At 43.1% G+C, this 24,396-nt stretch overlaps 1 protein-coding gene and 1 long non-coding RNA gene across 2 annotated transcripts in view; one reads left to right on the top strand and one right to left on the bottom strand.

Annotated features, from left to right (window-relative positions):
• The window catches only part of SKAP2 (src kinase associated phosphoprotein 2), a 365,363-nt gene that overhangs the window by 136,237 nt on the left and 204,730 nt on the right, over positions 1 to 24,396 (bottom strand). Inside the window, exons 5-8 of the mRNA XM_068236049.1 lie at positions 19,279 to 19,347; positions 11,396 to 11,479; positions 9,078 to 9,202; positions 3,633 to 3,693 (exon numbers count right to left, since the gene is read on the bottom strand). Of these exons, the coding sequence (XP_068092150.1) occupies positions 3,633 to 3,693; positions 9,078 to 9,202; positions 11,396 to 11,479; positions 19,279 to 19,347 (339 nt within the window). The remainder of the gene's footprint in view (positions 1 to 3,632; positions 3,694 to 9,077; positions 9,203 to 11,395; positions 11,480 to 19,278; positions 19,348 to 24,396) is intronic.
• Positions 1,524 to 24,396, top strand: part of LOC137518342 (uncharacterized) — a 51,769-nt gene continuing 28,896 nt past the window's right edge. Inside the window, exon 1 of the long non-coding RNA XR_011020795.1 lies at positions 1,524 to 1,600. This is a non-coding gene — a long non-coding RNA (uncharacterized lncRNA). The remainder of the gene's footprint in view (positions 1,601 to 24,396) is intronic.

Genomic DNA, 24,396 nt, shown 5'->3' on the forward strand with positions numbered 1-24,396 from the left:
TTGGCATGCGAAAGCAGATGCATATTTGCATGAGCATTGCCTCATGAATAGCCAATCAGGCCAAATTTGCTCAGCCAGTTGTGTCAGGTGTTCACTTGGTGTTTAATGCACACATTTAAATTCTCTGTGCAGTCACTCAGCTATTATTCCCCTATCGTGTTTGAAGCAGAGAGAAATAAGAAAAGGAGATACATGGCTGAAACTGCAAGCCAGATAACTAGAGAATAAGGTGTTGGGGGCCCTGGGGTGCTTATTAGTCTAATAGCAATCAGTGTGTCATGGCTCTGGGGTGGGAGGGATGGGGGGCACAGCCTTGAGTGCTGGATGACCTTGTCCCGGCTCTGTGACCCAGCAGCTTCAATTGGGAAAGACAGCTTTACTAATCCTACTATCCCAATTTCCACTCCCCCAGCAACATCTACTGTGCACTCCATAGGTATTAGCTAAGAATTTTACGTCTCCAAATGTCATTTTATATCAAATCCCAGCTTACATGGGCCTATAAATCTTGGTTTATATTCAGGTACATGTAGTACATGAAGTCACTTTCACATGTCCAAGTTGTCCATAATGAATCTAATTGTGTGAACAGATTTTAAAGTGAACCTCCGGACTAAAAATCTACTCAGCAGAACTGAAAAGGCTTGGCGTTTCTTTAACAGTTTCGCAGCGTCAGAACTTTGTTTTTCTTACCAAAGCATCATTTTTAGCTGCATTTGTACCTAAGCTCCACCCATCAAATAAAAAAAGCCTGGGCTTTTTTCCCTGATGCTGTGCAGAGCATGATGGGATTTCCTATGTTGTTATTCACGTTGCCTAGCAACTGGGAGAGGTGCTCAGGACACAGGACAGTTGGAACTGTGTCTCATGCTCCCTGTCACCCAAAAAGATGGCTGCCATCATGAAATCAAACATTTGCCTGTTCTTTGAAAACAGTGTGGGTAAGAGATTATATTACCTATCTATTTTAATTAACATAACTAATGTAACTTAATGACAGTATGTTTGTTTAGGCTGGAGTTCCTCTTTAAGCTAAATGTGTCCCTCTATTGAAGAAAGTCATTCCCAAAAATCGCCCACCCTCAGTTCTGTGTTAGCACTGACAGGATTTCAGTGAAAACGTGTAAATTCAAGTATAATGACTTCAAGAATTTTATAACAGGAACATATGAAATCTGGCCTTAAAACCACAGAAGCCCAAACAGCACCCCTACCCATAATGCAATATTTCAGAATGGGGGGGGGGGGCAGAGCTGTGCAATCACTCCTGTTTACCTGTGTGAATCAGGGATGTAGCCTGAGCCACTGGTGTGCAGCACACCTATATGCCATAGTTATGCAAAATCATTCATCCAAGCTACATATATCTGTTCCAGGGTATTTTCCACTCAAGATACGTACTCTGTATGTGGAAAGCCTTGGAGAGTTGTTAGAGGGCTCCACATTATGAAGATCCAGGACCACCATGATTATATGTAGCAGATAAAAAGGAATCTAAAAGCTCTCTACTAAAAGACTGCGAAGTACATTATTAACCTCCTTGAAAGAGAAGGTAATTCAAAATACTGCAAAGTACAATCTTACCTCCTTGAAAGAGAAGGTAAGTACATGTTATCAGTTTATTGTTGTCTAAAACGTAACAACTAGCATGCATCCCTCCCTGAAGTGCTACAGTCTTAAAGTGAACCTGAGGTGAAATTAAACTGACGAGCTAAACAATTGTATCTATCCTCCTACTGCTAAAAATTACTTTTTTTTTAAAGATATCTCATGTCTTTATTTTATGCTTAAATAAATACAGGGTAGATTTAATTTTTTGTTTTATGGTCTCTGCTCAATGGCAGTATATTAAGTGTCCCAGAACTAAAATACATGAACTATTGACTTTTTTATCTCTCCTCTGCAGTCAGAAGTTGCTCTCTGCAGGATAAAAGTTGTATGGCTGTAATTCCTTATCAGTGAGGGTTACCCTATAATCTGACAAGGTACTGTGCATACACGTTTATTTTATCATGTCAAATATCACATTCGGTACCCTTTAAAGGGACTCCGAGCTCAGAAAAAAAAGGAAAGTTGTACTCACCATGGGCTTTTTCCAGCCCAGTGCTGGTTGGGAGGTCCCACGCCGGCGTCCTGGCTCCTCTTCTTCACCCCGCTCCGGAATGGCTGGCAGACCGCAGCCCGGGCGACACTCTCCCGAGTGTCGGGCTGCTTCTTCCGCATATGACGCGGATTACGTCACACGCCGGCCGCCTCGCGTCATCACGGCGGCCGGCGTGAAAGTACTGCGCATGCGCGAACAAAGCGCGCATGCGCAGTACTTTCACGCCGGCCGCCGTGATGACGCGAGGCGGCCGGCGTGTGACGTAATCCGCGTCATATGCGGAAGGAGCAGCCCGACACTCGGGAGAGTGTCGCCCGGGCTGCGGCCTGTCAGCCATTCCGGAGCGGGGTGAAGAAGAGGAGCCAGGACGCCGGCGTGGGACCTCCCGACCAGCACTGGGCTGGAAAAAGCCCCTGGTGAGTACAACTTTCCTTTTTTTTCTGAGCTCGGAGTCCCTTTAAGATGCATAGGGTGGTATATGTGTAACAAGGAGTAGCGACTACAAATAATAATTACTCTCTATTTTATACTGTTTTATTTTGTAACTTTTTTTTTCTAGAAGAATTTTGGGTTTATTTCAGTTCACTACATAAAATCCTGGTGAACTTGCGTCACGGTATATTAACTGGGTACCCCCTATCATAGCGGACAATAAGTTATTATAAAAGACTAGAAATCATTCATCTCTCATATATAGTGTAAAGCATATTCAACATGTTGCCAAACTTCATAGTCATTACATATGAGTTATTCTATAGGCAGACCATGTAACCATGGTTGCAGTGAACGCACTTTTCAGCAATCACGACTAATTGCAGACTGAACCGCCAATGTAATATCTAATCACAATAAAACACATCTGAACTGAGAGGGATATAAAAGCTGACATGTTTATTTCCTTTTAAACAAATCAGGTTGCTTGGCTGTCCTGCTAAACCTCTGTCTCTTAGCCATAGACCCCAAACAAGCAGGCCAATCAGGTGTTTCTAACTAAAGGTTGCCACTAACGATCCACTTTCTAACGAAAAATTGTTTGAGTGATCAGATAATTATGATCGGAAGTAAAATATCGTAATATATTGTTCACTATACCATCAACTAGCCAATCTTTGCTTCCTATTCATCACAACCAACAAGAAAATCCAAGTTTTGGTTCGACCAAAATCCAATCGGACGACTGTTTTTATAATCGTTTATAATCGATTGTGCCCATCAACGTAGATTATTTACCACCAATCCGATCACATCCGATCAGAATTATCTGATTGTTTAAACGTTTTTTAGCTGTAAATTTGACCGTTAGCAGCCACACTGGATTAGCCACATGCTTGCTTGTGAGTCACACACTCCTGCAGCTAAAGAGATAAACAGGGCTGCCAGGCAACCGGTATTGTTTAAAAGGAATAAATATGGCAGCCACCATATCCCTCTCAGTTCAGGTGTACTTTGAATTGCTAATTTGTCTTTTATGGCAAATATATTATTTTTTAAATCATTTTGTAGTTTTATGTAAATGTAAAACACTTACCTTGTAAGGAAATAATTGTGCTCACCCAGTCATCTGCCTCCTTGGGGGTCGATGCTGCAAACTGTAAGAAAGCAATGGGAAGCAAAGCTAGTTTGCCAACTGAAAAAAAGAATCTAGCATTCATGTCATTCCCACATGGAAACATTAACAATTCTTCACGTGTCGACTGATACTTTTCCGTGCAAGGATGCTTCTTATAATGTACAGTTAATTTTGACAAATTTACGTAATTGGAGCAGAGGATGATGGATTTGAAACTGTGATCAGCAGCTGGCAGCTGTGAAGAAAAAAGCTGCTTCTCTTCATCAATGTCAGAGCTGGAACTGATGAAGGAAATTTGCCCTTGACAATTAGGAGACACCCGTGAATATCTTTAGACTGCTGGGTATAGTTTTCTTAAAAATGTGCTTGTCAGACGCCAACACGTTACCTGACAACTTAATTAAATGATTTTCAAATGCAATTTCAGATCTTTAAAATGTGTTAAAGTTGCATTCTGTATTGATGTCGGCATGATAGGGCGTTGAAATGCTCCGCTGATAGGAGTGCTTGGCCTTCATTCAGTGATGCCCCTGGTGCCCGCGCTGTGATGCCGCATTCAAGTTGTACTCAAGATGTTCCTATTGATAAATCTACACTTTTCTGCTTGGGGATTCTATTTTTTAACATGTCAAACAAAACTGATAGCACTAAAATATAAAAATAATAACATCAAAACACCAAAAACTTGTATGTAGAGATAAGCTTTTTTCTTCCAAATTTGAATCTGTAATATTATTTTATTTATCCATTTTCATACAAGGGTATATGTGATCTGCATAAAGCCAAACTCACAGAAAAAATATTTTGCAGGTTTTGTGAGATTGTTTGTAAAGGTGAGTCCTGTGTTATATATGGTGGAATGTGGATACATGATTTACTTTTAGACAACTCTGGATTTGGACATAGTGTATAAACTATGTTCTTGGTTGTAGTCAATGTGCTTCTAAAGAGAAACCGTAACCAAGAATTAAACTTCATCCCAATCAGTAGTTGATATCCCCTTTCCCATAAGAAATATTTTCCTTTTCTCAAACGGATCATCATGGGTCTGCTATGGCTAATATTGTGGTGAAACCCCTCCCACAGTGTGATGTCAGGACCATGGTCCTGACAGTTTCCTGTTTGAGAAACTCATTGCATTGTGGGAAATAGCTGTTTACAGCTGTTTCCAACTGCCAAAAAAGCATGCAGCATCTCCTTCCACGGACATCACCTGCCAGCAGTAAAAATGTCGCCATGTGATAAATGTCAGAATATAAATCAGGGAGAGGAAAGATTTTACGATGGGCAAACACTGACTGAATCATTTATACATAATTATTGTAAAATGAAGCACTTTTCGATTACATTATTTTTACTGCAGTTCCTCTTTAAAGTGTTTTAAACTAATTATAACAGTTAAAGTGGGGACATTTATCATGAGTGTCCGAGAACAAAATATTGGTAGGTTTTTAGAAATCCCTGCAGAACTGTCTCAGTCATCTTATGAAATCAGCTAATAGTGCAGTTTCCTTCTTAAACTGCTGTAAAATAGGAGGAGGTATGAAGATTTCCCAGACAGTGCAGTGTGTGAGGGAAATTGCTGTTGCTGAGGTAACCAATACATCTGCTGTATTGATACTGGCAGGCTCTGAGTGAGGAATTCAGCAGGGGGGAGGAGCACTTCACAAATCATGTCTAGTCTACACTGCACAATCTGTAGAAGTGCTATTAAGCAGCCGCTTCCAATACCTGGCCTGGACATTTTGCCAAAAGAAAAAATTAATTACTGATTGTCTTGTTTTTGGGTGCCTTCTACCCTGCTGGGAAATGTGTATCGTTTAAAAGGAAAAAAATATGGCAGCCTTCTTATTCCACTCACTTCAAGTATCCTTTAAAGTCTTACCAAAATCAAATGACGGCTAAAAAGATGGTACTACTGATGTGGTGAAAATAAGTCTTTCTATATCACTGCATAAATGATATATGGGGGTGATAATGCCTATGAGATGGTGCTGAACTAGCCAGCACTACCTAATGCAGGAATCGTTGGTTGTAGGTTTAGTAGAATTTTCCAGTGAACCCTGGAAACCTGGCCGGTTACACACTCAAAACGTGCAGGAGAACGGCTCCTGCAGGCGTTGCGGCGTGTCGTCGGAATCTGCGGTGCGACGCTGAGTAGCGGTGGTAGTAGTTAATTTACCCGAAGGGGAAGCGCCGATTCCTGACGATAAAATGCGCTGGGATGCGTTGTACCGCAACGCATCGAAACGCAGCGTCAGGTGTGAAAGGTAAAAGGAAAGTCTATGGACTTTCCTTTTACCTTGGTTAACGCAAAGTATAGACTTTGCGTTAAAACGCCAAAAGAGGGCTCTGGTGCGAAAGAGCCCTTTGGACTAGAAGTTGGAGGCAGCAATAAAGACTTCAAGTGTTACATTAGTTAGTTGGTCCTGTGGGGGTTCTCCCAAATGGGGATACAAACATTAATAACTCCAAAATAGGTAGGTTCTAACCCCTTTCCATACTATTAGAACTAAAATATTTTTCCAAGAGTTGGACTTGAAAATCATGGTAATACTGCCTTGCACAGACGGTACACCACAGTATTACCCTTATTTCCATCTGTAAGTATTGCGAGTTACGCTATTAGCGTGGCCCACGGTACTCGAATAGCACGCTGTTGCTACGGTAACACACGTTACTAACAGTAATGCTTATTTGTAACGCATGTTACCATAGCCATGGTCATGCTACTCGAGTACAGCAGGTCGTTCTAATAGCATAACTCTCAGTACCTTCAACCGGAAATAAGGGTAATGCTGCTGTGTGCTCAGGCCCGGATTTACATAACAGGAGCCTATAGGCACAAATGTCCTGGCACCTCAGATTTCTCCCTCCACGCACCTACAAACCCCCACCGAAAGGCACCGCAAGTGTGCTGGCTGTCCCAGCTGTCACTTCTCCCTTACTTCCCTTGCCCGTCATAGGTAGCTACAGGTGTCCCTTAACATTACGCAGCCAGAACTACCCTCAATATTAAGTAGCTAGAGGTGCCCCCAAGTATTAGGTAGCTAGAAGAACCTCAATATTAAGTAGCTAGAGGTGCCCCCAAGTATTAGGTAGCTGGAGGAACCTCAATATTAAGTAGCTAGAGGTGCCAACAAGTATTAGGTAGCTGGAGGAACCTCAATATTAAGGAGCTAGATGTGTCCCCAAGTATTAGGTAGCTAGAAGAACCTCAATATGAAGGAGCTAGATGTGTCCCCAAGTATTAGGTAGCTGGAGGAACCTCAATATTAAGGAGCTAGATGTGTCCCCAAGTATTAGGTAGCTGGAGGAACCTCAATATTAAGTAGCTAGAGGTGCCCCCAAGTATTAGGTAGCTGGAGGAACCTCAATATTAAGTAGCTAGAGGTGCCCCCAAGTATTAGGTAGCTGGAGGAACCTCAATATTAAGGAGCTAGATGTGTCCCCAAGTATTAGGTAGCTAGAAGAACCTCAATATTAAGGAGCTAGATGTGTCCCCAAGTATTAGGTAGCTGGAGGAACATCAGTATTAAGTAGCTAGAGGTGCCCCTGACTGAAGAGAAATCTCGTCAGTGTAATGCCAATAGCCGGATGAGTAAAATGAGTAACCACTATGCTCTCATCAGGATTCTGCATAAAGAAGAAGGGTGAGAGACACTCTGGGAGGGGAGGAATGAGCCGCCTTTCCATCACCAGGCGCCTGTAGGCATGTGCCTACAGTGCCTTATGGTAAATCCGTCTCTGAGTGCTCTGTCTGTGCATGGCAGTATTACCGCGATTATGTTAATCAACCCCCATGCCCATTGCATCACAATGGACAATGATATTCCCATGAGGCTATCACATTGCTTGTGGTGCGGCCTGTTCCATCAGGATATTGCATAACATGTAGTGAATTTACAGTGGCAGCAAAGCATACTTTCATGATATGTATGCCTCTCTGTATGGTTGCAATGCTACTGTGCACGCCACTTTTTGGCTCCATTGCGTTGCGATCTTATCACAATGCAACGTGCACAGTGAGAACGGCAACTGAGTCATTGCTCATTGCGCTACCTCACATATAGATTTTAGGAACAGTCTATAGATTGTTATAGAAAATGCACAATAACAAACAAACCAGCACAAACTTGAAAACTATAGCAATATGACTTTCAGGTCAGTGGCGTAGCTAGAGATCATGGGGCCCCATAGCAAAACTTTCACGGGGCCCTCAGATGGAGGCACTCCTATGCAATGCGACTACCCCTACTCTATGGATAAGAGTTCATTTGGCAATTTACATCATCATGCAATCAAAACTGCACATAGTTCATTGGCAACGAGACAGCGAGCTTGATTCACAAAACAGTGCTAACCGTTAGCACGCTGTGAAAAGTGGTTCGCGTGAAATTTTGCGTGATAACGGTTATCGCGCACACAAATTTCTGTTAGCGCGCCAATGCACATTTTTCACACGTTAATGATCGCGCTCGGGTGATAAATTCACGTTACCGCAAGAACGCAAACATTAATGCACTAAAAATTTGCGTTGACGCACGCACACAATTAACCGTTTTTCGCACAAAAACGTTTTTCACGTTAAAACGCGTGAAAAGCATTGCTAACAGCCATGCTAACAGCACCGTTTTGTGAATCAAGAGCAAAGTCTGAGGGTGGAGAAACACAAAAAAGGTAATGGTGAATACATTAAGTACACTCTGGGCCCCCTATGCTCCTGGGTCCCATAGCAGCTGCTATGGCTATTGCTAGTCCCCTATTTAAGGTTTGCGTTTGCAACCATAACTCTAAATACTTAATTGCTAAAAATCCATTCTAGCACTCTTTTTAGGGCTCTTTCACACCAAGACGTTGCGTTTGATGCGACGTTAAGGTCGCATAACGTGCCCCTAACGCAATGCATGTTAGTGTTGAAGTTGGACGTTATATTGAACTGCGTTATGCATCTCTTGATGCGTACTTTTTGACGCATACTGATAGAACGAAAACGGCGCATGCGGCACATTTAAAAAAAAAAACATACATTACTGAGCATGTGAAAACATTCTAACGCAGCTAAATACGAGTATAACGCACAGCATGCTGAACTTTCATTTAACGTGCAGCGTTATACTCCAACGCAACGTGGGCACTGTGAACAGCCCATTGATTTTTCATTACTGTGAGTTGTTCTGCGTTACAGGCTGCTCTAACGTGCAGCTGTAACGTCCTAATGTGAAAGCAGCCTAAAGGTGGAATATGTGGACTTTGGATTTTATGTCTTAATATGCATATACACGAAGGCTCAGTGCAGATATGTCTTGCGGTGCCGTTTCAAACCAAATGTTCCTCTTTCCTGACACAGCCTGTAAAACAGCTTTATCAACGTAATTTATACAGAAGCACAAAAAGTACAACCTGATAGACACGTTTATCAGGAGCGTAGACTTCGAAACAGCAATCTTTCTTTGCGTCCTTGCGGAGAGTATTATTCAGCCTGGCGCTGTATCCATCCAGAGAAAATTCACCTTTCTGCTGTTTGTCTGCGGAAGATAAAAGAAGAGGAGCACCAAGTTAATTCTCCCGTGGCTGCCTGGGAAATGGCATCCCTGCCTAGAGCTTTTAGGGAATCTCTGTAGAATTCCAGTCAGCAGACTGATGGTAGTCGCATGCAGATGCTGTGGGTTCATGGAGGCCTCTCTCTTTGCTTAGAGAGGCCCAGCTGTTGCTATGTACCGTTCCTATGTAAATAAGCACGGGGCCACATTCATTATCAGGCACATTCACTGCGAGTTTGTGCGCCATGATGCCCAGAAGAGAACAAATAAAATGATCGCCATGATGCCAATGGCGTTTTTATAAAGGAAAACGTGGTTCAGACCTTGGCATAACATCTGTGCCATCTGCGAGGAGGCATACTATCAATGTCAGGCAGAGACAATCCTTTAATCAGATATATTGATATATATCTAGAGTGCAGATGGGCATCACAGTGTACGGCACCAGCAAATCAGCCTAGTGGGGCGGAGGCCAAGCTTTCATTAATGGTACTTACAATTACGGTCACAATGGAGGACTTCCAGTATAATCTATTATTATAGTTTAATAATGGATTGGAACATTCAACAGTGTTTTAAAGGGGAAAACTTTAATTCAGTTTGTGTACACCTGTATTGAGAGAAATATGTAGGTTCCCACTGTTTTTACATCTTTCTAATTTCAGAAGCTCTTTGTTCTTAAAGACTAGCCACTGCATGATAATCTTTATGAGAGAAAAAAAATCTTCATTACAGTTTATAAAAATCCTAACAACAACCTGAAGTTTTACTAGGTTTCACTTTCGTTGGGAGCACTGAAAGGGTTAAAGTGTACCTGAGACCAAAAAAAAACCGCTCTGGATTTATACTTACCTAAGGTTTCCTATAGCTTCCTTGAGGCCATTCGATACCTCACTATCTCCCTGTGCCATCCTGGTTCCCTGGTCTGGCCCCCACTGGGTGGCCTGGTACTTTGACAAGCAGGTACATAACGCCCCTTGCTATGAAAGCGTGCATTTGGCTGGGCTGCTCATGCGCAATGAAGTGTGACTCGGTCAGAGAACCGGGCTGCCCAGCGCGGGGCTGTAATGACCCAGGGAGATGGCAAGGGACCAAGTGGCCTCAGGGGAGCTGGGGGAAGGTACACTTTAAGCCTCAGTGTTTACTGTATGCCAGAGCTGCCTTGGCAGAGCTCTCCCGCAGTCTATTCACAGTTGTGGATAACAGCTATTTAGACACTTTGAAACACAGAACAAAAAGAAGTGAATTCTTCAGCAACCATGTGTGGGATAAAAACATTTCAATGTGTGCCGTGTAAAAGACAAGGCACAAAACATTTATATTGCGCTTTTCCCATGGCGGACTCAAAGCACCAGAGCTGCAGCCACTAGGACGCACTCTACAGGCAGTAGCAGTGTTAGGAAGTCTTGCCCAGGGTCTTCTACTGAATAGGTGCAGGCTTAGTGAACAGGAAGAATTTCTAACCCTGGTCTCCTGTGTCAGAAGCAGAGGCCTTAACCATAACATTATCCAGCCACTACAGCTCCTATGGCGAGTCCCATGTGATGGGGTGAGGTAGTGGCCTTTCTATTGGGGACCAAAGAGTGTGAAGCCTCTCTGAGGGACAGTTAAGTGACAAGACAATATACTCTGTACAGCGCTGCAGCAGATGTCGGTGCTATATAAATACTAAATAATCATAATGAGCACATAGAAAATGAGGGAGAAGTCAGAACAACAATCAATTCCCATTCCTCTCTTATATCCGTCTGAACTTAGCCTGCGAGTGTGGTGAGGGAGCTGTAGCCCTGTTAGAGGGACACTGTAGTGACAACAGTGACCACAATGAGGGCACTACAACTATTACAATACTTCATGCTAAGAGCTGGATATGGTTATCATTGGTGTCTGTCCCTCAATTGTAAAACATTATCGGTTCCACAGTTAGGTCTACAGAGCTTTGCCTGAGACATGTTCCTTCGCCTCACACTATGCAATATGGACATGTACTGCAGAGAACACATTGTTCCATTGCTGTGTTACAATGATTAGACAGGAGCACTTTGCCGCTGTCTTGACAGAAATCTTACACATGTTCTGTGAAGCTGGACTCACTAGCTCATACATTAGTGTCACCCTGGGATTAAGGAGTTAGATTTTTACTGGATAGGAACAATAAAATCCCTTTGAACAACATACCTTTGTCACTTCCATAATAGTAGAAGATGAATTTGCTTATTACACACCAACGTTTCTGCCAGTCGGCCGCAAAAAAGTTGTGATCTGAAAGAAAAAGACATGATCCAGATTGTAAGTAGGCTGCTTTATACCTAATGTCTAAATATGAGATTAGATATTTGAAGGCTATGTTAGACGGCCTTTGTGCTGTACCTCACAGTGGGTGAATGCACAAAACTGCATTAAAGAGAACCTGAGACGAATGGAACATAAGGATTTATACTCCAAGTAAGTAAAAATGGTACATACAGCAAGTAGTTAAAAAGGGTGCCACATAGATAACAATGTTATTAGCGGCTTTTGCTGTCCCCACAGGATAAGGGTGCACAATATTTTTTAACGACGATAGGAAGTCTCAATTTGAAAATCATATAAAAATTAATATAACAGCAACAGGAGGTCTCAATACGAAAATCATATAGACAAAATCTCCATATGATTGCTCTTAATAGATTGCGACAAACTCCCAAAGAACCTCCAACCAACTATTTGCCATATTATACTAAGCGCTCTACAGCTAATAACCATTAAATGGAAGATTCAAGATCAGTTTGATATTGCACAAATCATAGCTATTACTCAAGCTAATTTGCTCATGGAAAAAAAATAAGGATAAGGCTTTATCTGCCACATGAAAATTTTACCCTCCCTAACTCTTGGCTCTCTACACACCCTCCATAAAGAATGTACCTCTCTGATAGTTCCTTACCAAGAAGTTTTGAATCAGGATGATACCATTTATTGACTAACTTAGAGATGGATAAACAGTGATAGTTCCTTAAACAGGCCTAGAAGCAAGGTTTATCAGATATCTTTTTTCTTTTCTGACTTTTCCCAAGTGGCAGGGGCGTAGCAATAGGGGTTGCAGAGGTAGCGACCGTAGCGGGGCCCTTGGGCCAGAGGGGCCCCGAAGGGCCCTTCCTCAACTACACTATTAGCTCTCTATTGGTCCTGTGCTCATAATAATCACTTCTATAGATACTTTGAATAGTGGTAATCATGGCCGGCCTTTGACCTGAGCGACCGGAGCGGTCGCTCAGGGCGCCAGCTTACAAGGGCGCACAGTATAGTGTCGCCGCTCTGCCGCCCGCTCTGCCTCTGTCTCTCCCTGCCGTCTGTCTGTAATTAGAGTGGGACTACAACAAAATGGCCGCCGATGTCCACAAATGCGGACATCGGCGGCCATTTTCTTGTAGTCCCGCTCCAATTACAGATAGAGAGGAGGCGGGGAGAAGCGGGGAGAAGCAGGGAGAGAAGAGTGACGTCGCCGCTGGAAGTCTGCAACGTGGATGACAGGTGAGTAATTCTCCGCCTGCTATCCACAGACACTATCTGGAGGGGGAGCGCAGAAACTAACTGAGCAGAAACTGGGGGCAACTAATACAATACAAATACTAAATAATAATAATAACTATACTAGCTACATAAGCTGGCGAAACTACTACCTATTCTGGGGGCAACTATACTAGCTACATCTACTGGGGCAACTATACTATGCTTGGTTACTTATACAAAGGGCACCTACACACTGACTTCCTATACTGGGGGCACCTATAGCTGTTTACCTATACAGAGATCACCTACACCTGACTTCCTGTACTGGGGACACCTATGCCTGGTTACCTATACAGAGGGGACCTACACCTGACTTCATATACTGGGGGCACCTATAGCTGGCTACCTATACTGAGGGCACTCTAACCTGGCTACCTATACTGGGGACACCTATGCCTAGTTACCTATACAGATGGGACCTACACCTGACTTCATATACTGGGGGCACCTATAGCTGGCTACCTATACTTAGGGCACTTTAACCTGGCTACCTATACTGAGGGCACTTATGCCTGGTTACTTGCACAGAGGGGACCTACACCTGACTTCATATACTGGGAGCACCTATAGCTGGCTACCTATACTTAGGGCACTTTAACCTGGCTACCTATACTGAGGGCACTTATGCCTGGTTACTTATACAGAGGGGACCTACACCTGACTTCATATACTGGGGGCACCTATAGCTGGCTACCTATACTAAGGGCACGTTTGCCTGGTTACCTATACAGAGGGGACCTACACCTGACTTCCTATACTGAGGGGCCTTTCCCTGGCTACATATACTGAGGGCACCTACACCTGGCTACCTATACTGGAGGCACCTACACTTGGCTATCTATGGGGGGGGGGTACCTACACCTAACTTCCTATACTGGGGGCATCTATGCTTGGCTACCCATATTTAGGACAACTGTGTGTGTAGGATGACGGGGGGGGGGGGGGCGCCAAATTCAGGTTTCGCTCAGGGCGCCGTGAAACCTAAGGCCGGCCCTGGTGGTAATCATTAACAAACTGTTCCCCATCCCCTTCTTGCACCTCTGACACTGTAGATGCCATTGGCAGGTTTTGGTGCGCCTTATCAATTGTTATGTATAGAGTGCTTGGGGGGCCCCATTGTAAAACTTGCATCGGGGCCCACAGCTTCTTAGCTACGCCACTGCCAAGTGGTGTCAATTGCGCTCACTATAAATACTTTGTGAATACAGTAACTCTACTATTTTGGTGGAAACCTTAATCAGTACCACAATATATGGTTTCATTTTTGTTTGTTTTTGTTCCTTTGTTATAGTCTGTATCCTTTACGTTCCGTTGTATTTGAATGCTCATCCAGTTGGCTTCTCAGGCGAGCCAATAAATCTATGATTGATGTGTGTAAACCAAATCTGGTGGTGGCCTAGTTCCTATGGCCATCTGGTTCCGCCGGATTTTCCTAGACCTTTGCTCCTGCCTGTCTGCCCTTTGGGTTGTGTAAATGTCAGTTAAGGGGCAATCCAAGTATTCGATGTCAAGTAACTAATGTTATTTCACTATTGTACACTGAGCTTTATTCTTATGTATGTTATCAGACTCTTAAGCTTGCCTTGTTGTACACATGTATGTTTTTCATTATCTATTTTCACTAAAATACTTATTGATGAAAAAAAATCTCCATACGAAAATCATATGGAGATTCAAAAATCAGCAATAGGACGTCTCAATAGGAAAATCATACAGTTGAAGTCTCCTGGTGCCTAAATTGTCTTGCAATGCCCTTCACCGTGGCTTTATGGTAGGTTAGGCATTGGTAGAGGGAGAGTTAAGGGCGGCCATACACTTATAGATTTGCAGCAGTTTCGACCATCAGATAGATTTCTGGCAGATGTCTGTCAAGTACAATCTGACAGGAATCTATCTGATGTGTGCCACACACTAGGAACAGATTTCCAATAGATTTCAGAATTTAATCTATTGGAAATGGATCTAAATGCATTATTGCACCATTAGATTCAATGCAACTCTATGGGCCATCGATCTGTTGCCAGCAGCAGATCGACCTAGGTTTTCAATCCTGTCAGATAGATCAAATCGATCGAAATGAGCCGCAAATCGATCGAATGGGGAATTCTATAGAATCAATCGATCGATCGATGGCTGAAATCAACCAGTGTATGGGCCCCTTTAGACATTGGTAGAGGGAGGGTTCTGTGTGAGAGCATGGTTAGGTTAGGTCATATTAAAATATTGATAAAGATGACCGATATATTACTATCAGAATTAAGTAGTAGAATATAGAAAATTTTACTGATATTCTACTAGCGGCAATATCCAGCGCCCTTTTTTCATAGGCAGCTTTATTACATGTTTGCTTTATACTTACCTGGGGCTTCCACCAGCCCCCTGTAGACCATCTGCTCAATCACACTCCTCCCAGTCCACTCCATTCTCCCACACTCTAGCCCAGTAAATTCACGATTGTCTAAGTCGCAGGTCACACCTGGGGGTGCACACATACCCAGGAGAACGCAGGGGATCGGGAGGACAGCGATTGATCAGACGGCTTATAAGGGCTTGGAGGAAGACCCAGGTAAGTATAAATCCTTATGTTCTATTCATCTCTGATTCTCTTTAATGAGCTGGATAGTGTACTGGTTAAGGGCTCTGGCTCTGACACAGGAGACCTGGGTTCGAATCTCGGCTCTGCCTGTTCAGTAAGCCTGCACTTATTCAGTAGGAGACCTTGGGCAAGTCTCCCTAACAGTGCTACTGCCTATACAGCGCATCATAGTGGCTGCAGCTCTGGCGCTTTGAGTCCACCAGGAGAAAAGCGCAATATAAATGCTCTGTGTTTGTTGTTTGTTTGTTTAATAATGTGCCTAAAGTCTAACCCCACGATGAGGAGAGCGTAATGCAATACCTTACATGCAATGCATTACACTCTACTCATTGCGTGTAAGACTTTACTCATGCTTAATGCTGTTTAGTACATACAACCCATAGTGTGCAACTTGCACATGGTAAAACTAATCCATCATACAATGCCTAGAAATACTACTTCTACAAAAGCAACCTGATGCTGGTTTGCAGCCTGATTCGTGCTACACATTCCTTTTATTCATTCCGGACTTTTAATATCACACATGGATATAAACCCAGTGGTATGGTCAGACCACCACACCATCCACTTCTCTCTGACAGCACCAGCGATAAAACACAGAGGGAAATAACTCATAAAATACCGTTCACTGAAAGATGTCTCACCCCAGCACGTTCAGAATATCCTCAACTTCGACGCATTAACCAATCATTGCGCAGACCCAGACTCCATGGTCCTGATTTACAACCATGCAGTGTCATCTGCCTATGACGCCCTCGCTCCAGTTCGCATCAAACGATCTACACCACTTCACCATGCACGGTGGTTTGACAGCTCACTAAAGGACCTAAAGAAAGAAGTGCGCAGACTAGAAAGGAAGTGGCGAAAATCTCAGAATTCAAAAGATAAACACACCCTTGTCTCTCACCGCGAAAGCTACCAAAATGCGATCACCAAGAAAAAATCCTCCTACCTATCACAGGAGATCGCAAAGGCCGCCAACAGACCAGCCCAACTATTCCGCACAGTTGATAGACTATGTAATCCATCCTGTCTAAAACCCACTATAACTCCCTCAAAGGAGCTATGTGAGAAATTTGCCTGCTACTTTGCTGACAAAGTATCTTCTATTCGGTCTCTCATTCAGTCCACAGCACCCAAGACTCATGCAACTAATGGAAATAGCTGCAAAAACAACCTAACACCCTGGACTGATTTCAAAAGTATTAGTGAGGAAGAGATCTCAGACACCCTCTGTCGTCTCCGCCAGACAACCTGCGACCTGGACCCTGGACCAACTAAACATATGCTGAAATGCCCTGACCTGCTTGGTCCAGCATTTCACAAAATAGTAAATTGCTCTCTGCAAGCAGGGAGGTTTCCTACCTCTCTAAAAGAAGGAATCATCAAGCCCCTTCTCAAAAAACCTTCCATGGATCCAGATGCTATGAGCAGCTACAGACCTGTCTCCAACCTCCCCTTCTTAGGTAAAGTTATTGAAAAGGCTGTCTATCTGCAACTTGAAACTAGGCTGTCAGTAAACAACATCCTGGACCCTCTACAATCTGGCTTTAAGAAACACCACAGCTGTGAAACAGCCCTCATCCAAGTCTGCAACGATCTGCTCATGGCAAGGGACAGAGGGGAATGCTCCATCCTAATCCTGTTGGATCTCTCAGCTGCTTTTGATACAGTTGACCATGAAATCCTGCTTAACAGACTGCAGGAGTACTGTGGCATCAGTGGATCAGTCCTCCAGTGGTTCAGATCATTCCTGACTGACAGAACACAGAGAGTATCCCTAGGACCTATAATGTCCAAACCTGCACCTCTACAATTCGGAGTGCCACAAGGATCAATCCTATCCCCTCTGCTGTTTGCAATCTACATGTTGCCACTCGGTACACTTATCCAACGACATGGCCTGACGTACCACTGCTACGCCGATGACACACAGCTATACCTGTCCTTCAAACCTGGTGGAACAGACCCTACCCCAAAAATAAACTCTTGCTTAGCTGAGCTTCAGGCATGGATGAATGATAACTGGTTGAAACTGAATGCTGACAAAACTGAGGTCCTGTTTGTCCAAAGCCAGTGCTCGCCATCAAAACAGCTCTATCCTAAAGCAACACCAATCAGGATTGGGAATTCAGACATAAACAGCTCCAACCTTGTGCGTAGCCTTGGCGTACTAATCGATGGGGAATTGAGTTTCAGAAACCAAATTTCATCTGTAGTTAAATCTTCCTTCTTTCATCTGAAGAACATTGCAAAGATTAAACATCTGATTCCCCCAGAGGATCTTCAAACCCTAGTCCACGCCTTCATCACATCACGGCTGGACTACTGCAATGCCCTTTATGCTGGCCTCCCCAAAAAAGACCTGCGTCGCCTGCAATTAGTGCAGAATGCTGCTGCCAGATTGCTAACAAACCAGCCTCGCCACTGTCACATTACACCGATCCTTCGCTCACTGCACTGGCTACCAGTAGAATGGAGAATACTCTTCAAGATTGGACTGCTGACATTCAAATCCCTGCACAATCTGGGCCCTGGATACATGAAGGACTTGCTGAAGCTGCACCACACCTCTCACAACCTCAGATCAGCAAGTTCTATAAACTTGGTCACTCCCAGAGTGCACCTCAAAAAATCTGGAGACAGAGCCTTCTGTCATGCTGCCCCTACTCCTTGGAACTCCCTACCACACCCAGTAAAGACAGCACCATCCCTGGAGCTATTCAAATCCAGACTGAAAAGCCACCTGTTTAGCCTGGCATTTCCAGATTTATAAAATTCTTCCCCTGTACCACGATGGTCGGAGCCATGCTTATGCGCTTTGAGTCCCACGGGAGAAAAGCGCTTTACAAATGTTATTTGTTGTTGTTGTTGTTGTTGTTGTTTATAACAAAGTCATCCGTAAATTTCTTGTCCTCCCCCAACGAAAGGCCAGACGAAGGCTGCAAAGCCGAAAACTTGCTTATTCTTATTCTTTTTAGTTAGCCAATAAATGGTATCATCGTGATTTAAAACTTCTTGCTTTTACTGATGGCTAACACGGTACAATACCCTACTGCTACTACCCAACGAAAGAAGGCATAATGTTGAGTCTTTGAAACCGCAGTGCATGTGCAAAACCACCAGATGTGTATGGAGTATGCTGGGAAACATCTGCAGTACAATTCAATACAAATCAATACAAATGAAGTCCCCAGCCAGAGCACTATCTGCAAGGAGTTTGTATTTTCTCCTCATGTATGCGTGGGTTTCCTCTGAGCACCCTGGTTTCCTCCCACACCTTAAAAACATACAGATAAGTTACTTGGCTTTCCCCTAAATTGGCCCTGGACTACAATTGACATATGACTATGGTAGGGATTAGATTATGAGCTCCTCTAAAGGACAGTTAGTGACAAGACTATGTACTCTGTACAGCACTACGGAAGTATATATGTATGTATATACATTTTAAATAATGATAATGCTTTGCTCCAGAGGACTGTTTATGTTCTGATGAATATTTAAAACAGTCACCAGCTCCGTTTTAAACATTTCAATTATTTTAGCAAAGTTTATTTTAGGTCCTTTAAGTAACATGGTACACAAAGTAAATCAGTGGGTTAATTAATGCAGTTTTATAAGTGAATAAAAAGTGTCAACATATGACCTGTGTCAATGTGGAATGTCCTGAGAAACTAGCAGAAAGCTTTTCCTCAGTGTGTTCCACAATTTCCCTTGGTTGTTGGGCTGCATACTACGGAACAGAGCCTCGCCCCTCCCATTCAGCTGATTGGTTACATGTTGGGAAGGAGGATCAAATAGCTACAAGGGTCTTGACATTTGCGAATGAATGATTTTTCCTCAAGACTGTAAAAATCTTTTTTAATACAAATTATTAAAGAAAAAAGACACTATTAGGAAATTTACAAACCTTTCCTGCGTTTTTCCAAATATCCCGCTTTTGTAGACAAAAGGTCCTGAGCAGCAACTGCCTGATTTCCTAGAAAATTAAGAAAAAAAATATGTTAATATCAGTGGCTACCAGTGATGTGCAGGCTATTGCAAAATAGAAAGTTAGCAATGTAGGAAACAGGAGCGTCGCTAGCCCCAAAGCTCAGTGGCACGTGCCATGGATCTAATCTGGGGTGCTCCAGATGTCTCCCAGGCAGAGTCAGAGCTGTGGAGCCTCTATGGTGGCATGCTGGAAGCTGTGGTGCCTCAATGGCGGCATACTGAGAGCTGTGATGCATCAATGGAAGGTACAGTTGTGCTCAAAATTATTCAACCCCCACTGAAATTGAGCGTTTTGGCCAGTTTGACATTGATTTTGATCATCTCAGTCATCTTGTTTACAATTAAATCAAAGAGGCACTTGTAAGTCAGACAAATATAACATAACATTTATAATGAAATAACCACAAATGTATTTTCTGTGCTCATATCATTATCAGTTTTATTCAACACGCAAGTGACATTCATTCTTAGTACTTAGTACACCATACTTTTCCAGTTATAACAGCTTTTAAACCTAAAGCATAGCTTGACAACAGTGTCTTGCAATGATCTACGGGTATCTTAGCCCATTCTTCATGGACAAAAGCCTCCAGTTCAGTCACATTCTTAGGCTTGCGCGCTGCAACTGCTTTCTTTAAGTCCCACCAGAGGTTATCAATCGGATTTAAGTCTGGTGAGTGTGATGGCCACTCCAAAATGTTCCAGCCTTTAATCTGCAACCGTGCTCTAGTGGACTTGAAGGTATGCTTGGGATCATTGTCCTTTTGAAAGGTCCAACGCCTCCCAAGCCTCAGGTTTGTGACGGACTGCATCACATTTTCATCCAATATCTCCTGGTACTGAAGAGAATTCATGGTACCTTGTACACGCTGAAGCTTTCCTGTACCTGCAGAAGCCAAACATCCCCAAAGCATGATTGACCCCCCGCCATGCTTCACAGTAGGCAAGGTGTTCTTTTCTTCATAGGCCTTGTTCTTCCTCCTCCAAACATAGCGTTGATCCATGGGCCAAAACAGTTCTAATTTTGTTTCATCAGTCCACAGAACACTATGCCAAAACGTTTGTTTTATTTCTATCAGATTCGATTAGAGATAAAAATTGTCTCTTTGTCGAATCTGCCCATAATCTTTAGGTCTATGGGCACCTTAAGGCCCCTTTCAGAGGGGAGTTTGTATGGTGTGCTTGCCGAGTAGTTCAGCATCCTGTCTGCCCAACCACGAGCACACCGTTTGGGAGAAATTAATCCAGTCACTAATGTAGTGCTTACTGCATTTTTCCTGCATTTGGAATTAGGCTAAATAAACGGGAGCACACAAAAATCCCATTTAAAAATGTTTCTCATTAGGAATCGCAACCAGGCCCCTGATCACATCTATGATTGTGTCAAAACACTCATTTAAAACAAGTAAAAATCGTGATCCCAGCTCACCACAATTGCGATCACAATTTTCAGTGTGGAAGGGCGCTTTGTGGGTATCAGGCAAATCAGGCACATGCTGCTTCTGGACAAATTGGGCGTTGCCATAGACTTTAGTTTAAAATATCGGCAAGCCAGCACCAAAAAGGAAATTAGGGCATCAGTTTACGCCCCAATAATTATAGTTTTTTGTGCATTTGTTCTCTGGTTTTAAGTCATCGGCAAAGTGGAAATTTAAATGTCAGACGGCACACGGTAATTATAGATTTTTCGCTTTTGTGCAGGAGAGGCGTCAGGAAGGGGGTTTGTGCAGGGGGCTGGTTAGGGTTAGGCCCCACCCAGAGGGTCTTATGGTTAGGCACCACCAGGGGGGGGGCTTAGGTTTAGGCACCACCAGGAGGGGTCTTAGGCTTAGGCACCACCGGGGGGATCTTAGGGTTAGGCACTGCCATAGGGGGTTAGGGTTAGGCATCAGTAGTACAGTACAGGATTCTGTGTGAGAGTAGGGTAAGGTGTAGCTATTGTAAACTATCGGTAACAATTACCAATAATTTACTAACGAAAATTAACACTTTAAATAGTAGAGTATCGGTAAATTTACCAATATTCTACTATCGCCACTGCACCTGCATACGATTTTCCATGCCGCCCAAAATTCACGTGCACCCTTTGTGGGAGTATGAGTGCAATTTTGGATCACTTTTTTCTACCATGCATGTGTCAGATTGGACTATTATTGATTTTTTTAAGGGCTGCGCAGCCTCAGTATTAGATTCATGTGCACATGAGTTACAGCTCCATTGGAAGTATTTGTGGGTATTGATTAAGGTGGTTCCAAGGTTGGGGGCGGTAGGAGATGGGACAGTTTGCGGATGTGTTTTTATATACAGTAAATATATATTTTTCTGCAAGTGGTAAATAAAGTTTTGTACTTTTACATTAAATACATCTGTATTCAATCGGGCCACACCTCTCCCATATTCTATCTCAATAGGTTTTTCCCCTTTGTGGACTTATCTTAATTGCTAGCTAAACCCAAGCTCCATTAAACTCCTGCACATGGTAGAAAATAGATTCACGACAAATATGACAGTCATGTATGACTTCTTAAGTGAAAAAAATGTTGGTACTTCATCAATATGCTTAGCACTTTAATCACAATATAACAAATAGTTCTTCACTTTGTGGAAATGTTTTACAAAAAAGTTATCACAAAATGACAGCTAGGAAGAAAAAAATAGACGGGCGGTTCAGCAAGGTCTTCAGGACACATCATCTAAATTAGCCTTATTACGAGAAGCTGTAGCAGTAAAATAAGAAATACAATGAAAACATCGTAATTCGGGAGCCATTTTTTAACTCGGCAAGACAGTAGCTGCAAAATGAGCATCGGGGAGATTAATCTTTCTTAATAACCTGTGCCAAGAACGAGAAAATGCACTCTGCTCCAAAGGGTCTATCAGATATTTTGAATATTGCGCTGACTGGGTTTCCGTCAAGTGGGAGCGGACGTACTGTGACATTTCCTGCTTTTAACACTGCACAAACATATCTTTAATGTTAACAGATAACAATACAGTATCATTGTCTCTGTTAACAGCAAAGATGCCCTTTTGGTGACAACTGTCTGGATTTTTTTCCGCTTTGTTTTGCTTTGACGTATCCTAGCCTGCTGAAAAGTTACTTCACATTGCTTGCAAGACAGTGCACACACTCCAATCATGTTGTCAAAACTCCCCAATACGTTTACTTTATATTCAAATGAATGTGGATGTTTTTCTAAATGTCTTAGGTTTTTTGTACGTAAGTGAATCTAATTAACTAATACTTTTTTTTCTCTGTCTATAATGAATAATTTCTGGAACTGCTGGACTTCGTGACCATGCCATTTCCTTAAAGAGAATCTGTACTGTGAAAATCTTACTTAAATAATTGTACCAGCCTGTTTGTTGTCTTCTCCTAGCCCCCTCTGTGACATTTTTTGCCGCTCCCCGCTGCTATCTTGGTGATAAAATCACTGTTTTATTCATTGTTTTTGTAAACAACGAAGATGGCTGCCAAACAGGATATACATCATCAGAGCAGGTGCCCGTTTGCAGTGGCTCCTCTCCAGCCTGACTTGATTGCTGGAATGTTACTCCACTTGTTGCCTTAGCTGCTTGTCTGGGCTTTGAACTCATCTTTCTGCACTTACGGCTGTTCACAAGGTCACAGCTCCGTGAGCCTCACAGACAGGCTGGCTGTGAGCAGAGACCTTGCCTGTGACTCATACACACAGCACACAGGAGAGCATAGGGGGGCGTGGAGGGGGCATGCATAACTTCTCCCTATCACAGCAGAGGCAGCACATTCCTCCCTGGGTCGACAAAGCTTGACAAAGAAAAGAAGATTAGATACATTACAGAGACAGTGCAACTAGAAAAGGCTGCAGTAACCCAGACCTGATTAGAACAGGTATAGAAACTTACAGGATCGAAGAAATAAGGCTGAAAATTTTGTTTCAGAGACTCTTCAAAACCCAAGTAATTCCAAAATATTTTGAAACTGCTTTTTGGCTTTATATGTCCTTGCTAGATACTTATGTAGGGTGAGCTACTGTGGTTACATTGATTTATTGTTTGTTAAAGTGTATATGAGGGGAAAACAGTTAAAATATATACTTACCTAGGTGATCTATAATCTCTTCAGGTACACTCTTTATTGCGTCCCGCCTCCCCTCCATCTTGCAGCTGTAGCTCCATTCGTAGCTGCAATTGGGACCAGTCGGAGCTTGGGGCATGTGCAGTCCAGTCTGTGCAAAAACAGGTAAAAATGGTGCAGGGAGAGCTTCCACTAAAAAATGGCCCCACAATGAACATGGCCTAGGGGCCGTTATTTATCGATAAAGATGTCGCGAACATAGAATTTTCTGTTCACGAACTTCCGCAAAATGTGCGCGAACAGGCGAATTTGGCGAACTGCCATAGACTTCAATGGGCAAGCACATTTTAAAACATACAGAGACTGTTTCTGGTCACAAAAGTGATGAAAAAGTTGTTTCAAGGGGTCTAACATCTGGATAGGGGCATGCCGGAGGGGGATCCATGCTAAAAGTCTAACCAAAAATTACGGAGTTAACGTAAAGTCGGGTTTTAAACCCTAATGGGCAGAAATCACATTATGCACAGCTCTGGGTGTCAGTGGGCTGTCGAGTGTCACACACAGAGAAATGCAATAGTACTATCAGAATACAGTGAAATAATAATGCATTGGAGTGGTTCTGTGCTGCAACTTAATGAGGCAACAGCATTAGTGTGCACACTGCTCTGGGTGTCAGTGGGTTGTGGAGTGTCACACACAATAAAAACACAGGAGACCCATGTGCTAGCCTTCAAAAGGGCTGTTTGGAGCGCTTTCACAGCAAGTAAGGAACAAGAACAGGCCTACCTAATACTTTCCCTACCTATCTGCAGCAAGTCTGACCCTGCTCTCACTAACAGTCAGCAGCCAGCAGAGAATTAATCCAATATGGCCACCACAACTGCTTTTTGATAGGGGGGTGGGGACGGAAATCGGCCTGTAGTTTATGGGCAGCTTCAAGCAAGAGATAAATTTATCTCTAATCAGATTTGATTAGAG

Source organism: Hyperolius riggenbachi, chromosome 5 (assembly GCF_040937935.1).
Source record: "Hyperolius riggenbachi isolate aHypRig1 chromosome 5, aHypRig1.pri, whole genome shotgun sequence".
NCBI classification, from domain to species: Eukaryota; Metazoa; Chordata; class Amphibia; order Anura; family Hyperoliidae; genus Hyperolius; species Hyperolius riggenbachi.